Raw genomic sequence first — 16,344 nt, 5'->3', positions numbered from 1 at the left:
GTGTATGGCGCTGACTTATTAGTCAGAATCGGCAATGGTGTCAGATCCGTCTGTGAGGCTGTGACTTATCAGTTAAGTTCACCACGGGCTGAGCACTGGTCGTGTTTTACCGACCTAAGGGTCAGAGGTGGCAGTGCGTTGTAAACGCCGGGCCAAATAAAGATTAGATCTAATCGAGGTCGGCATTGAATGACTCATATGGGGTATTAGTGCAGGACCGACCGGAAGGTCAATGAGAACTATAAGCGCTTGCCTGGTCTAAGACCAGATGATTATAGCCAAGGTATATGACCCCGGTGACTGGTTGTCACATGGCTAAGGGACGTTGTCCACAGTTTCGACCCTAGAGTCGTGAGGAAGGTTATGTTGGTGACTGATCACCTTGCACCTGTCCTAATCAAATCAAACTTATGAAAGAATCACTTATCAGTTGAGCCCTGGTGACCCTATCGTCACATGGCTAGAGGGAGTGATGCTCATTATTGTGACTTTTGGCTATTGTCACCTATCTGGATGGACTGTTGGTTCTAAATGGTTACTATGGTTATAGTTGATATCATATCATGTTATATTGTGTTTTCTTGCTGGGCTTCGGCTCACGGGTGCTACGTGGTGTAGGTAAAGGCAAGAGGAAGCTGGACCATCCTTGAGTTGGAGAGCTTAGGTGATGACGTGTACATATGCAGCTGCTCGTCCGCCACAACCGAGGTTTAAAGTGGAACTAGGGTTGAACCCTGTTTTGCCGCTTAGTACGGCCTGTTGTAAATATTTTCTGTAATAAACTCTGAAATTATATTTTCGGGATCCCAATGTATATGCTAAACGTTCTAGTGAAACGTTACATCTGAACCAAAGTTTTTAATCCCTAAACCGCTAATCATGCTTAGTTCACAATTTTGGCCAAATGACTCGATTAGCGAGTTTTGCATTGTTTACAAGGCACACCGTAACGGTCCCAGGAGTTGGGGCGTTACACCTAAGCTCTCCAACTTAAGGATGATCCAGCTTTCTTTTACCTTTACATGCACTACATAGCACCCGTGAGCCGAGGCTCAGCAAGAAAACTCAAACATGCTAATAAGCAGATAATAATATGTCACCAAATCATAATAAGCATGCCTAGCAGTAATAACCCTATTCACACATGCAGACAAGTACTAATAAATGATTGTGGAGTCGTGCGCTCTAAGTAGATGACTGATAAGTCTCTTTGAGGTAGACGACTAATAAGTCTCTCTGAGGTAGACGGCTAATAAGTCTCTCTGAGGTAGACGACTAATAAGTCTCACCCTGAATAGATGACTAATAAGTCTCTCTGAGGTAGATGACTAATAAGTCTCTCTGGGGTAGATGAATAATATGTCTCTCTGAATAGATGACTAATAAGCCTCTCTGGGGTAGATGACTAGTAAGTCTCTCTGAATAGATGACTAATAAGTCTCTCTGAATAGATGACTAATAAGTCTCTCCGGATAGATGACTAATAAGTCTCTCTGAATAGATGACTAATAAGTCTCGTTGGATAGATGACTAATAAGTCTCTTTGGATAGATGACTAATAAGTCTCTTTGGGTAGATGACTAATAAGCCTCTCTGAATAGATAACTAATAAGTCTCTCTGGGGTTTTATGCCCCAAGCCATGTGACGTTTCTGTCGCCTGATCCTTTTAGCACTGGCTCTGAGTAACTAGCCTTTAGACTAGACAAGTGCTTTAGTTTTCTTCGACCAATAGGTCGGTCAAGCATTTGATGCTCATATTGATTAGATCTAATCATTTCGGCTTGCGTTAAACACACTAATGCCGCTCTTGAGTCATAAGTCAACACCATATGGCCAGTGCTCAGTACTACTACTGATCATGACTGATAACTCAGAACTTTACAACCAATACTAAACCCCATTGTCATTCCCTGATTAATAAGTCAGTGCTTCCTCAATGAGGTAATGCAAACAGACATATATCATATGTCAAATATCCAGATATAAGGCATTCAACATGCTTAACCAATAATCACAAGCATAATCATAATCATGCACAATTACAGAGACTCAAGCTCTGATCAATTCCATATTTAATATTTATGCCATGCCATAACCACATGTATCATATGCATCACATGAATCACATAATGGGTGCAGTTTTCTTACCTTTGGTCCAAGCACAGGTTACCAATAAACGACCCTCAAGCACGATCCTGTTTCCAAGCCCCTAGGGATAACCTAGTCACAACCATAATATAAAATCCCATCAAAATTGAGTAAATAAATACTTTCGGACCAAATCCTAGTCTCCAGGACGTCGAATCCTACCAAATAGGGTAGTGGGATAGATCCCAGGCCCTTAGAGTTAAGTTCCCATGACTAAAAACCAAATATGGGCAAAACTACACAGGCCTGTCGCGACTTGGCCCTGAGGGTCGTGACTTTCCCCCTTGACAGAGAGTCTCTGGCTGGGCTTCAGGGTGCGGGCCGCGACCTGGCCCCCCTTGAGTCGCGGTGCGCCCCCCAGGCAGACTCCTCCTGGTTCTGGCTTCACACAGGTCACGACTTGACCATGAACCTTCCATTTCCTACGTTTTCTCCCACTTAAAACCTTCCAAAAAACCTATCCAAACATATCCAAATCCCAAAATCAAAATTCCCAAACATCCAAATTATCCTAAACCATTAAAACCCAAGTCTCAAACCATCCAAAAACTCATCAAAACATAAAATCCAATGAATGCTTAAGAACTTGAAAACTTAAAACTTAGATTACCTTCGATTGAGCCATTTCCTAACTAAATCCTCCGGCTAATAAGCTTCTAATCTTCCCTAGAAAAAGCTATGCCTCGATCCTTGCTTGAATCCGAGTCCTAAAACTCGAGTTTCCCTCGAAAATGCGAACGAGTTTCGAAAAGGAAATGGGAGAGAGAGAGAGAGAGAGAGAACGTTCTTTTTATTTCTGATAGGTTATTTCGAGCTTAAGTAACCTCAAGCAAATCCTAATGTCTGGGGTCCCAAAAACGCCCCTCGAGGTAAAATAGCCACAATTCCCAGAATTCCCTACTGATCTCACTAACTCCCAATTTATCATCAAATATTTATTCCCATTACCCAATATCTTGGTAATGTGCTAAATACCCCTTGGCTCACTCCAAGTCAAGTATGGATCCCGTTGTGACTTTCCCACTAGCTTGCTCCCTAGGATCGTCTCGTGCCGAGTAACCCAAACACACTCACATAATAATGTGGTCCCACACATATATCACATATATGCCAAATATACCCATAACATGCCAAAGTATAAAAATTGCCCAATTAATACACCTAAACATGCATAACAAGTCATATTATAATATAACTCACATAATCATACAATAATGCACATAATTATCACATAATTCCATAATTTTCCATCCTGACCCCCTAATCAAGGCCCTACTAAGCCTTATTAGGAAAATTGGGACGTTACAATAAATGTCTTGTAATGTGTCCTTCATGTGCCTTATGTTTGTGCCACGTCATCATGCTAAATTTATTAGAAACATTTGCCCCCAAGTTTATTATGATGCGATCATCATTAAATAAACTTACTCGACTAGCATTCACCGACCTGTCACGTCCAACCGTACTTTTAATTCCTCGAAAAGGTAAATAATCATGATTTTACGGTTTCCAAGGAAATATTTGATGACTTTACGTTTTCCAATGTTCCAAAACCCTCTTTTCATTCATTACCTTTTCAGCTACCCTGAGCAGTATAAATAGGCTTATTCCTTTTCCATCATTTTTACCTCAACTTTCTCTCTCTTCAAGAACTTCAAAGTTTCAAGCACTTTCCCAAGCAACCCAATACGAACTTTCAGGCTTTTCCAAGTAGTTTCAATGCAATTTCTTGAGCAATCTTCACTTCAAGTAAGTTTTCGTCAAAACCCCTTCTATTTTTTGCTAATTTTCTTGTATTTCAACTAGGAATAATCATTTTTTTTGTAACTGTCATATTGAAGTTCTTGGTATGTTTTTGAAGATAATTGTTTATAGGTAAGAATGTGTATGAATCTGAGTTTAAATGAGTGTTTAGGTAATATTCAGGAGTGTAAAGGTGTCTAGGAAGGCTTTATCAGGATATAACTACTAATTTTGGTTCCGAAAACGAAGTAAGATTCGATTTTTGGGCCTCGGAAAAATCTGGGTTTTTCTCGTCTGTGACGAAATTGAAAAGTTTTCTTGAAAAAACTTTTTTACTTTTTCTTTTTGATCTATTACGTTCACCTGCTCGTATCTTAAAGTCTGTTTGTTGCTAAATACTTGCTGGTTGGTTAAATGCTGAATTAATTTCCATGAACAGTAGTTATTATCGTAATTTTCCCTTATTAGTTGTAGATTCTCACTTCCCCTCCTTTTTCTCAGATATTCATGCACAATCCCTAGGGAGGTGAAAGGCCAATAGATGAAGATCTTTTAAATTTGTTGTTCGTAGACTCCGAGCAGCCTACTTTGCCTATTCCACAAAATCTAACACAATCAATACCATTAACCAACCATCCCAATTCAAATCTGTTTATGGCACGAGTAAAGCATGTTGCTCAGAGAAAGAAAAAGATCTCCGAACCTCACATTGGTCAGCATGCGGCCAATGTTGAGGATCCTTCAACTATCAACCGACCTGTAGCAACTGAGCAGCCTCCCGAGTTTCTCCTTTCCCACGCTCTTGGAAGAAAAGTCATAAAAAGGACGTACCTTGGTACATCGCCCCTCCTAGCATTATATCGAGCATGATGGTGGCCAAGTATCCTAAGAAATATGGCCTCCCTAGGATTACTTTATTCAAGCCAACCCTTGACCAGAGGGCAAACGTGCCTGGTGGGGCTTATAGTGCCTGCTCAAGGTATCACATCGAGGTAAGGACATCCTTGCCTCTACACGATTTTTTCCGAGGAGTGGCGAACTTTTTTGACATTTCTCCATTCAAAATTACACCGAATGGGTATAGAGTGTTATCGACACTCTATATTCTTTACCACCACAAGAAATACAAGAAATGGCCTGTACCCATTCCCTATGAAATCAACTACCTGTTCGATCTTAAATCCATTCCCAACCAAAATAACACAGGGTTTTTCCATTTCTGCCATGAGGAGTCTTCTTGTATATTCTTGACTGATATAACTTATAAATCCAATGTGGACAAATACTTCCAAGAGTATTTCCTCACAACTGATCTCGTAGCGGACAACTTGTCCTTTACTTAGGGAGGTAATTTTTCTTCCTGAATTTGCTCAAAATTTTGGTCGTTTATTTATTCTTTATCTTAGTTTACTTTGTTTAACATAGGCCTGTGGTTCTGACCAGAGCCTACCCAAGGCATGGTAGAGAGGGTCGTTGGCCTGGCCAGCATGACCTCTGTAGAAAAGAGTGTTAAGAAACTGGTAACCGAAAACAATTTAAGGTTGGTCAGCATTTTGGAGCCTCACCAAGATGTGAAAGAAACAACTGCTGGGAGTGCGATAGGATAGATTTTTAATACTTTTTAGTCTTAGTTTTATTATTATTTTATATTTTTAGTTCTTTTTATGTGTGGTTGTTGTATTTTTTAGGTTATCATTTGTTAAATGGATATTTGAGAAATATTTAAAAATTTATTTAAAATATTATCTTCAATCAAGAGAAAAACAATAAAAATATATTTATTTGAATTGATTGGAAAAGATAAAGAAGAATTCAAACTTAAATTGTTGGAAAAATCTGAGATATTTTGAATTTGAGACAGTTTTGGTATTTTGACCATATATCCCGACTCACTTATCTGATTTACGTGTTCTTGGTGGATTTGGAAAGCTTATTCAAAAACCTACGAAACCTTGTTTCACAAGAAAAGTCAAATTCGGACGTTTGCTTTGTGATAATTAAGCTAAAAGATTACGCTAGCTAGAGTTACGGGATTTGAAATTTAAATAAATATATTTTGGAGTATTATCAAGTAACAAGTGGAAACATCTAGAAAATTATTTTCACAATCTTATCACTATAAAAATAATGTTTTAGATTATTTTACATCTCTCTGTTCTTCCTCTCTCTCTTTCTTCTTGACCTCTCTTTATTTCCTCTCTTTCTTCTCTTACTTCTTTTTCTATTATTTTCCATGAACTAATTTTCTTTTCTAGGGTTTTAATGTAGTCTTTTGATACTAAATTATTATTCAATGTAAGTTTTATGATTTCTTCTTCATACTTGTGATTTATTCAATTTGTGTTTAATGCTTGTGAATGCTTGATCACCATTTGCATGATTTATATGATTTTAATTCAAAATATGAAAAGTTAGAGTTAAATATGCTATAGTTGTTGAGACACAATTTTCGATATTGAACGAGAGTACCTGTATGGTTTGTGTAGTTCTTAGGTTTCTATGTTTAACGTCTGTTGTATGTTGAAACTTATCACAGAGATGTAGAAAGTTTGCATATAGGTTGAGATTTATATATCCTAATAAGAATATAGATTCCTTTAGTAAACTTGCTATCACAAGGAGAGAAAGAATAATAAAAATTGTATTGATGATATAATAGAGTAGATAAATGATGAAAATAAATACCCTAGGTTTTTTATCCATTGAGTTACTTGTTTCTTTTAATTTTCCATTGTTAATTTAGTTATTTTGTTTACGTGGCCAGGTGGCTCCACGTTGGCAGTTAATAGCTACAACAAACGGAGACCTTAGATTTGCTAACGGAACCGTGGATTGAGAGGTTTCACAAGCGAAAAAAAAGAATTGGGGTTTAAGTGTATAAGAATGTATATATGAGGGGGTTTTGCCGCTAATTACTCTAACTTGGCCTAATGAAACCTAGGTCAAGTAGTTCCTGTAGTCGAACCTTTAGCTCCTTCAATTCAACGAGTGTCATTCTATATGGTGCTTTCGAGATTGGCGTTGTTTCGTTGTGGTGGCAATCCTGGTAAATCCTCCAGAAATACATCCAAGTATTCATGTACTATCCTCGTGTTTTCCGGTCTCTGTGTTCCTGTTTCTGTTGTGTTAACCACACTAGCCAAGAATCCCATACATCCATGTTATAACATCTTCCCAGCTTCTAACGTTGAAATGATTGGAATTCGTAGTCCCGTTGCTGTTCCCAGGAACACAAAGGCTATTCTTTATCCAGCTTAAACACCACCATTTTCTTCTTGCAATCGATGGTAGCGTTGTACTTTGTCAGCCTATCCATCTCGAAGATCACATCAAAATCAGTTATATCCAGCTCAATCAGATCTACAAATAGCTCCCTACCATCTACCCTCAAAGGCAAGGGTCTAAACCACTTCTTAGATATTACCACCTCCCCATTTGGTAACATGGTCTTAAACCCCTTAGCATGCATCTAATAACGTCTGTTAAATCTATCCACTATTCTCTTAGCAACAAATGAATGTGTGGCGCTAGAATCAATTAAAACATGACAATCATGTAATATCCGTTTTTCCGAAAAGGCAATTTCGTAATTTTCACACTGTGTGCATCCTTGTCATTTTTTTTGCTTTTCCTTTAATGGAATATTGGATATGTATGACTTCTAATGGAAATAAAATTCATGGTTTCTCATGTTTGAGTTTTTGTGGAATCACAACATGAGAATAATGTCAAGTGAATAAATAACGGCTCGGGTTAAGTTATTTATTTAATTAAAAATTTATATTATTATTATGAGCATAATAGTAATAATAATATGCTTGAAATTATTTTATCATATTATGTGTAATTTTTGGTTTGCCATAATATTAAATAATTGTGAAAAGACCATAATACCCTCAAGTTTGGGATTGGTTCAAGGGGCATTTTAGAGACCTTATTTCTTTTGATTTAACATGATTAAATATTTTGAAAATGGGTTAAATTTTCAAAATTTAACTGATGATATCAGTTGTGGAACCTTAGTTATTTTATTTTATTTTTTTAAAGGAAAATATAAAGAATTCCTTGAAAAGAGGATCTTACCACTTCAAACGCTAACTTCTTTTCTAAACCCATTCTAAAACGTGTTTACCATGATAATCTGAAGGAAAGAAATCGTGGAAATAGTGAGGGAAGCAAAGGATCGAAGATAGAGAGAGGGTAGTTATCGTTTTTTTAAAAAGAGAAGAAATTTTTGAGATCTTGCACTTGGGAAAAATCTGGGCAGTATTGAACAATGTAGAATCATTCTAGGGGAGGAAATAAACCTTTTGAGTGTGGGAAATACAATTATAAAGTCTCGAATTGTAATTCACTATTTTTATCAAAGAAAATGCATATTCTTAGATAATTTTGGATTTAAGTGTGTTCAAGAGTGTATGGTGTGCGTGGTTGGTGACAAACAAGCTTAGGGGACTCCAAGAATCAGTTTTAACGTGAAGAAACAGGCTGAAATGGTCCAGAGCAAGAAAAACCAATTTTGAGCTCCATTGTTGGTGGTACACTGGGGTTGGAGAAGAAGACTTCGACCAAGGCGGTTGTGGCGTGATTCTTTGTGTCTTAGGGTCGTTTTGGACTGCTGGAATAAGTGTGGGAAGTTTCCAAGTGGTTTGGAACATTGAGGTAGCCGGAAACGAAAGAAACAACCTCGCCAGTGTCGAAGAAGACGACAACTCCAGCGAGAGCTCCAGCGAACTCGATCTTGGTGTTTACTGAGGTTTTTTTTTTTTTTTTGGTTTTTTCAATCTTGAAAATTAGTACATTAATTTTAGAGTATTTTTCAATTGGTTTAATATTTTTATGATTTTTCTTTGAATTATTTTGATTTATTGAAGTTTAAATAAAGATTAATTATGAAAAATATTTTTATTATTCAGAAAAATATGAGTTTATGTTTGACTAATGTCTGTATGATTTAGAATAGCTTTGTATGTTTAGATTTAAGTTTTGATCGTATTTGATAATTTCCTTCAATTATTTTCTTTTGAAAATGTGATTTAAGAAAATAAATGTGGAAAAATTATTTAAAATATTCTAAAAATTCTGGGAATTTTTCTATATGTTTAAAATGAGATTCTAAGGCTCTTTATAATTTTATTTTGAATTTTTATCATTTATGTGATTTTCATGATTTATTTAGCTTATTTTATATTTTAAATATGAAAAATATTAATGCAACTGTTCTAAATCCTAGGTAATTTTTGTGTATTACTGTAGGGTGTAGAAACCGATCTGTATAGTTAGATTCTAATTTTAATCAGTTGTGAAATTTTCTTTAATTAATTAGTTTTTATATTAAATTAATTGAGAAAAATAGTTATTTTGCCCAGAAAATTCTAAAATAAATTTTATAAATTTATTTTGGATTTTTAAACAGTTCTATATATTAGTTTGATTTTTGGGCTGGTTGTGTGTTTATTTTTTATTATTTGGGTTTTATTTGAGAAATTGAGGAAAAATAATTTATAAATGTTAAAAAAAAAAATTTTGGTCTTATATGAGTCTTCGCTTATTATTTAGGGTTTTGGAGAGTTGGTTGTTAAATTTTGTTGTCATATGATAATCTTTATAAATTATTGAGTCTATTATGTAATTGTGATATTAAAGGGCATTTTGGTAATTTTCACATAAAAAGTATATATATGAATTCATGCGATACATTATAAACATCATTGTTTGTGTATGTGATATGATGGTTCGAACCTTTGTGAAAAATGATTTTAATTTATGTGCCATGCACGTTAAAATTTCATGGTTGAATTATTTCGACAATTAGTGTTTTAAAATAAAACCCTAACACCTATTTTTATTCTTCCTGAATTTTTGATGTGTAATTGGATGTCTAGGAGCTAGCGGTCGTCGAGGTGACGCAACAAGTGGTTCAGGACACGTTAGTGGAAAACACACTGTTTAAGGTAAGAAGAGTAGACATCTGTGCACAGGGTGTACGTTATGCGTACAACCTTGTTTTCTTATTTGTTTTAATTATGTAATTATATTTGTGACTTTAATTGTTGCATTAGGTTGACTAGCATGAGGATAGTGCTAGGGATTTTAGTTATTAGACATGCTTAGATGATAGAGTAGGCATGCTACTAGATTCTAGTTGCTTGTGTGAGTATAGCACTTGCATGAATTATCTTGGGTGTGTATAACTCAAGATAATAGGATGCCACCGTGGAACTGCCGAGTGTGAGTACAACGCAGGCAGGGAAACTGTGTCTCGAGGGAACGACTGAGTGTGAGTATAGCGCAGGCTAGACTAGGTGCCACCGTGGGAATGTCGAGTGTGAGTACAACGCAGGCAAGGCAGATTACATTTCATGTCAGATCAACATGACTTGTTAGTATTTATGAGTGTGAGTGTAACACACATTATGTTAGTGTGATATGGTGCTTATATATCGCACGATGGTTATTATGTTTATGATGTTTCTTCTTTTGTTATTTTCTAGTTTGGGGAGTTATGTCCGACATAACTCTTCTTACTGGGCGTTAGCTCACGGGTACTATGTGTGCAGGTAAAGGAAAAACAAAGCAGTGAGTGGTGCGGGCTCAAGGCATGGACGGAACATGTTAGAGGCTGGGCTCCACTTATTTTATGTTTTTAGAAATAAATGTTATGTTTTTAAATTTTCAAACTTGAACAGTTATTTTCTTTATGTTGTTGTTATTAAACCTAGCGTCCAACATTTTTATTTTTAAATCATAAGATCTCATTGTCTGTTTAAATTTTAAATAAATATTTTCTCTTAGTGTCTTAAAATATTTATTGTTTATTATTTTTAAATGGACTCCTGAAGTAACGTCTCGGGAAATCGGGGCGTTACAAATCAATTCTAACAATAAAAATCTGACCTGAGACCACGCAAATGCTTGTTTCTGCCCGAGGCTTGGTGAGAGCGAACACACGTGCTGGAACCAAATTACGTCCTTCCTATGTTGGTCTTTGAACCCTTCCTGATTCTTCTGTGGGCAGTTCCTCTTATTGTGTCCTTCCTTACCACAACCATAGCATGCATTTGCTCGATATTCACCTTGGTGGCGCTTTTTACACTTATTGCACTCCGGGTATCGAACCCATTCCCTGTTCCCAGTGCGATTGTTTCCCTTGTTATCCTTTGCCCTTTTTTCCTGGCTTGACTGCCCTGCCTGGTCACTTCCTTTCCTTTTCTGATCATTAGAGTTATGACCTTGGGAGGCATTCTTTCTTGCCTCTCTCTTAGCAGCACCTTCCTTCCAGATTCTGTTTTCCATTCTTTCAGTAGTGAGGGCACTTTCCAAAACATGAGCATATGTACAGTTTCCCCCTATTGACACAATCTCCATGTCTCTAGCTATCATACGCTTCAAGCCTCGAATAAACTGGTCTACTCTGGTTGCATTGGTTAGCACTAAGTCTGCTGCGAACTTGGTAAGTCTGTCAAACTTTAATGCGTACTCTGTCACTGTCTTATTCCCCTGGGTCAAGGTAGCAAAATCATCCACCTTTGACGCCTGTGTCGCAACATTGTAGTACTTGTCATTAAATGCTTGTTGAAACTCTGCCCAAGTCATTGTAGTAACATCTCTTGCTTGGGAGATCACTTCCCACCAAATTCTTGCGTCGTCTCTCAGCATGTAAGTTGCATAGGCTACCCTGTCATTTCCTTCAACTCGCTTGAAGTCCAAAGTTGAACCCATCACACTCATCTATTACTCCGCCTTCCATGGATCAACACTCCCTTCGAACACTAGAGGATGTTGCTTCCTAAACCTTTCATACAGTAGCTCCAGATGATTGCCAGCTTCAGGAACAACTACGATCAGTGCTATAGGTTGTTGAATGTAATGCCCCGAAATCCCTAATGCAGTTTAATGGCTGGATTAGTTGGCCAGGAGGGCCATAATTGTTTAATTATGCCATTAGATGAGTATATGCATGTTTATGTGAATTATATTATAATATGATGTTAAATGCATGCATGTGGGTCCACATTTGATTATTAGAGCATTTTGGTAATTTGGCCCGTTGAGGGCATATTTGTGTATTTTGGTGCATATTGTGATTTATGGATGAGATCCCATTATTATGGGGATATATTCGAGCTATTCGGCATGAGACGGTCTTATATTATAAATTAGCAGTTTTGTCATAACGGGGTCAATTATTGGGATATTGGATAATGAGAGTGATTATTTGATGATAAATTGGGAGTTATTGAGATCAGGAGGAAATTCTGAGAGTTTTGACTATTATGTCCCCAGGGGTGTTTTTGGGACCTCGAGCATTAGGTTTTGTTTAAGGTTACTTAAGCCTGAAGTAGTTTGTCAGATAGAACCGTACGTTAAAAACACTTTCTCTCTCTCCTGTTAACCTTTGTGATGTTTGTGGCAATTTCGAAGAAATTTTGAGTTCTAGGAGTCGGAATCAAGTGAGGATCGAGGCATAGCGATCCTAGGGAAGATTAGAAGCTTCTTGACCGAAGGATTTAATGAGAAACAACATAATCAAAGGTAATCTAAGCTTTAAGTTTTGAGTTTTTAGAGTTTCTAAGCTCTGAATTGGATTTTGTGTATCGATGAGTTTATGGTTCATTTGAGCCTCGAGATTTGACGATTTTGGATCATTGGGATGTTTGGGAACTTTGATTTTTGGATTTGGAAGTGTTTAGGTATGTTTTTTGAAGGTTCAAAATGAAGAAAATGAGGTTATGGTAGGTTCCCAGGTGGGGGTCGCGGCCCTGTTCTTGGGTGCCGCGACCCAAGCTCGAAGAAGCAGGAGGTGAGGTTTTGTGTGTGCTGGGGGCCGCGACACTAAGTAGTGGGAGCCACGACGCTTGCTCCTAGTGTGGTTGGGGGCTGCGGCTCAAGGTTCTAGGGTCGCGGCTCATGAGTGGCTTTGAGGCCAATTGGGTGTTTTGATCATGGGAACTCAGTTTTAGGCCTCGAGATCGTTCCTACTACCCATATTAGTGGGATTCGATGTCCCAGAGGCTAGATCTTTGTAATGCCCCGGATTCCCTATTATGGTTAATGGCTGGATTAGTAGGCCGGGAGGGCCATGACTGTTTAATTATGTCATTTAATTGTGTTTATGCATGTTTATGAGAATTATATTATAATATAATGTTAAATGCATGCATGTGAGTCCACATTTGTTTACAGGGGCATTATGGTAATTTGGCCCGTTGAGGGTATACTTGAATATTTGTGTGTATGTTAATGATATATTGTGAGACCACATTATAATGTGGATTGGTTCGAGAATTTCGACATGAGACGATCCTTAAACATGATTTATCGGTTTGGTCATAACAGGTTTGAGCTCGGGTCTCGGGGTGATAGTAAAGGTTATAGCGTTACCGGGGATTTTAGGGTAACGAGACTTGAATTATTGGTGTTTGAGGATATTGAGATTAGCGGGAATTGGGAAGCGTTAATTATGATTAACGGGATAAGTGAAATGTGCCAAAATTACCCTTGAAGTGGCTTTAGAGGCTATAAAAGACCTAGGGGTATTTTAGTCTTTTGGCTTGGATATATGTTAAGCTTGGAAGGCTGTAGATTAACAGAGTAAAACAGAGGTAATTTCCTTCTCTTCCCGTACCTTCTTCTCCTTTATCTTCCTTGTGAGATTTTGTGAGCTTGTTGAGGATTTGAGCTTGGAAGCTAAGTCTTGATACCTTGGGAGAGTGTTCCATTGTTGAAGAGCACCATAACTTGAGCTTAAGGTAAGCTTTTAGCCACTGGTTTTTTATATATGCTCTGTTTTCGTTTTAGCTTTTAAGTCATGAGTTTTGGTGTGGAAAGTGTGAATCAAAGGGGGTTTTTAGTGTTAGTTTGATTGGGGTTTGATGTGAGTAAGCTAAGGGTGTTGTTTGGGGGTTCAATTATATGTTTGGAAGGGGTTTTAAGATGGTTTGAGGGACTGGTTTGAGAGGAAAAACGCACAGGGAGAAAACTGGTTCGTGTGGCCAACTTAGCCAATCTGGGCTGAGCGCCGCGGCGCAGCAGGGGAGCGCCGCGGCCCTTGGCGCCTGGCAGATGGGGAGCTTCTCTGTCAGGGGGGCGCGCCGCGGCGCAGCAGAGGGGGTCGCGGCCCTTAGAGCCCATTTTGCTAAAATAAGGTTTTTAGCTTGGGGATTCAAACCATAGGCCTCGGGGTTGGACCTAGTACCCGGTTGGGTAGTATTTGATGTCTCGGGGGCTGGGATTTGGTTTGGGAACCCTTGGTTATCATTTTTATTGATGAATCCTATATTTTGGTTATGACCAGGTGACCGTCAAGGTTTTTAAAGGTTGATCGTTCTCAGGGGTCGTTCATATTATAATCCTCACTCGAACCAGAGGTAAGAAAACGGTGTATGAATACAGTTGCACCCTGTATAGAAATATGGCATGCGTGGTTTGATATTTGAGGCATGCTGGTTGATATATGTGGACATGGATTGCATATTAAATGCTATTGAACGCTGATTATCTGCTTAAGACACTGACTAGTCAGGGACCGACTCTAAAGTCGAGAATCATGCATTGAATGGCTCTATAGCATTAATGCTTGACCGACCCTAGGGTCGAGAAACTTACAAGCGCTTGCCTGGTCTACGACCAGATGACTATAGCCAAGGTATATGACCCCGGTGACTGTTTGTCACAAGGCTAAGGGACGTTGTCCATAGTTTCGACTCTAGAGTCGTGAGGAAGGTTATGTTGGTGACCAATCACCATGCACCTGTCCTGAACAAGTTTTTGAAAGAATCACCTATCAGTTAAGCCCTGGTGACCCTATCATCACATGGCTAGAGGGAGCGATGCTCATTATTGTGACTTTTGGCTATTGTCACCTATTTGTTGGACTGATAGTCCTGAGGGAATAACTATGATTATTGTTGATATTATATCATGCTATATTGTGTTTTCTTGCTGGGCCTCGGCTCATGGGTGCTATGTGGTGCAGGTAAAGGAAAGGAAAAGCTTGGCCAGCCTTAAGTGGAGAGCTTGGGCGATGTAATGTACATACAAGGTCGCTTGACCGCCACGGTCAAGGAGTTCTCAGAGGGACTAGGGGTTTACCCTATTTTTGCCGCTTAGGCCGGCGGGGATTGTATATATGAACTGTAGCAACTCTTTTGTAACATGAACTACTTGTGAACGTTTTAAAAAGGCTCATGAGCAGTGTATTTACTTAATGAAAAGTGCCCTTTCCTTTTTACTGGTTTTATACCTTAACCTGTTAATGACACTTAGATCACGTTTTTAACCAAAGGACTCGGGTAGCGGGTCAAATTTCCGGTTCACCGTTCACCGTAACTGTTCTGGGGTAACCAGGGCGTTACAACTTGGTAATCCTTTCCCCAGTCTGCTGTGACTTACTCTGACATGGGGCCTCATCTTGGGGAGTTAAGGAAGATGTTGTGGCCTGAGGACAAGAGCAGGATGGATACAGTCAGAATGGAGGGATCGCTAGACTTTACTATCTCCCACTCATTTCAGGTATGATATGTTTTCACATTTCTGTTTCCACTTTCTGGTGTGGCTGTAAGTCTTGGCTGACTTTACTAACTTGCTTTGGTTTTGTTTGTTTGTATGTATCATAGGGTCATTAAGGACTGATGTATGCCAGGGATGGGCTGACAGGGATGCAACAATCTTGGAAGAAAGTGACGAGCGAGCGCAATGATCTCTGCGCCAAGTTGGAGGCATCTGAGGATGAAGTTAAACACCTCAAAGAACAACTGCAGGCTCAACTCGATGCTAACTCTGCTGATGTTGACCGCCTGAATGCTACCCTTATTGAACTCGAGGAAGATAAGGTGAAGGTTTCCATGCTGGAAGATCGTTTGGAGGTCTCGTCTTTAGAAACTGAGATCTTGCTTCGTGGGCAGATGGCCATGGAGTATTGTTATGGGAAGGCTTAGGATTGGAACATATCTCAGTTATCTCGGATTATGAGAAGCTTGAGAAGATGAAGGCTGATGAGGCAGCTCAAGCTGATGGGCTGGCTGTCTCCCTTGGTCATCTGTCTACTGATGATTTTATTGTTGATGAGTGATTACTATCTCTAATTGTTGTAGGAAGACTTTGCTAGATTATTGAGTACTCAGATGTCTTGATGCTTGTAAGCTTTTTCATTCTAGATGACTGGATCACTAATTGTGTTGTATTAAATTTTGCATTTTACCTTGTCTGGATAACTGCCTGGATGGTTATTTAGTTGGTCTAAATGGATGATTGACTTAGCTCATCTTTTTCTTTTGTTTGGGATGGTTGATTAACTTATGATTTACTTTATCCTTGTCCCTCAATCTAAGTGTAATATGCTTTGTATGTTAGACTTTGTTTACCCAAAAAATGACTCTTGATGATGTGGCAGGATTGACTAACACGTGGCTGGCACGTGGCGGTTTCAAGTGAATGAATCCTGTTCGACC

At 38.5% G+C, this 16,344-nt stretch overlaps 1 protein-coding gene across 1 annotated transcript; it reads right to left on the bottom strand.

The window, feature by feature from the left end:
• Window positions 1–7,130: 7,130 nt before the first annotated feature.
• LOC133805521 (uncharacterized) lies at window positions 7,131–11,623 on the bottom strand. The gene is made up of 2 exons (XM_062243703.1): window positions 10,790–11,623; window positions 7,131–7,349 (listed from the first exon to the last, which is right to left on the bottom strand). The coding sequence occupies exons 1-2, from the start codon at window positions 11,621–11,623 to the stop codon at window positions 7,131–7,133; spliced, it is 1,053 nt and encodes a 350-aa protein (XP_062099687.1).
• Between the last annotated feature and the right edge of the window lie 4,721 nt (window positions 11,624–16,344).

Source organism: Humulus lupulus, chromosome X, assembly GCF_963169125.1.
Source record: "Humulus lupulus chromosome X, drHumLupu1.1, whole genome shotgun sequence".
Lineage (NCBI taxonomy): Eukaryota > Viridiplantae > Streptophyta > Magnoliopsida > Rosales > Cannabaceae > Humulus > Humulus lupulus.
This window is presented reverse-complemented; position numbering and strand designations above follow the sequence as displayed.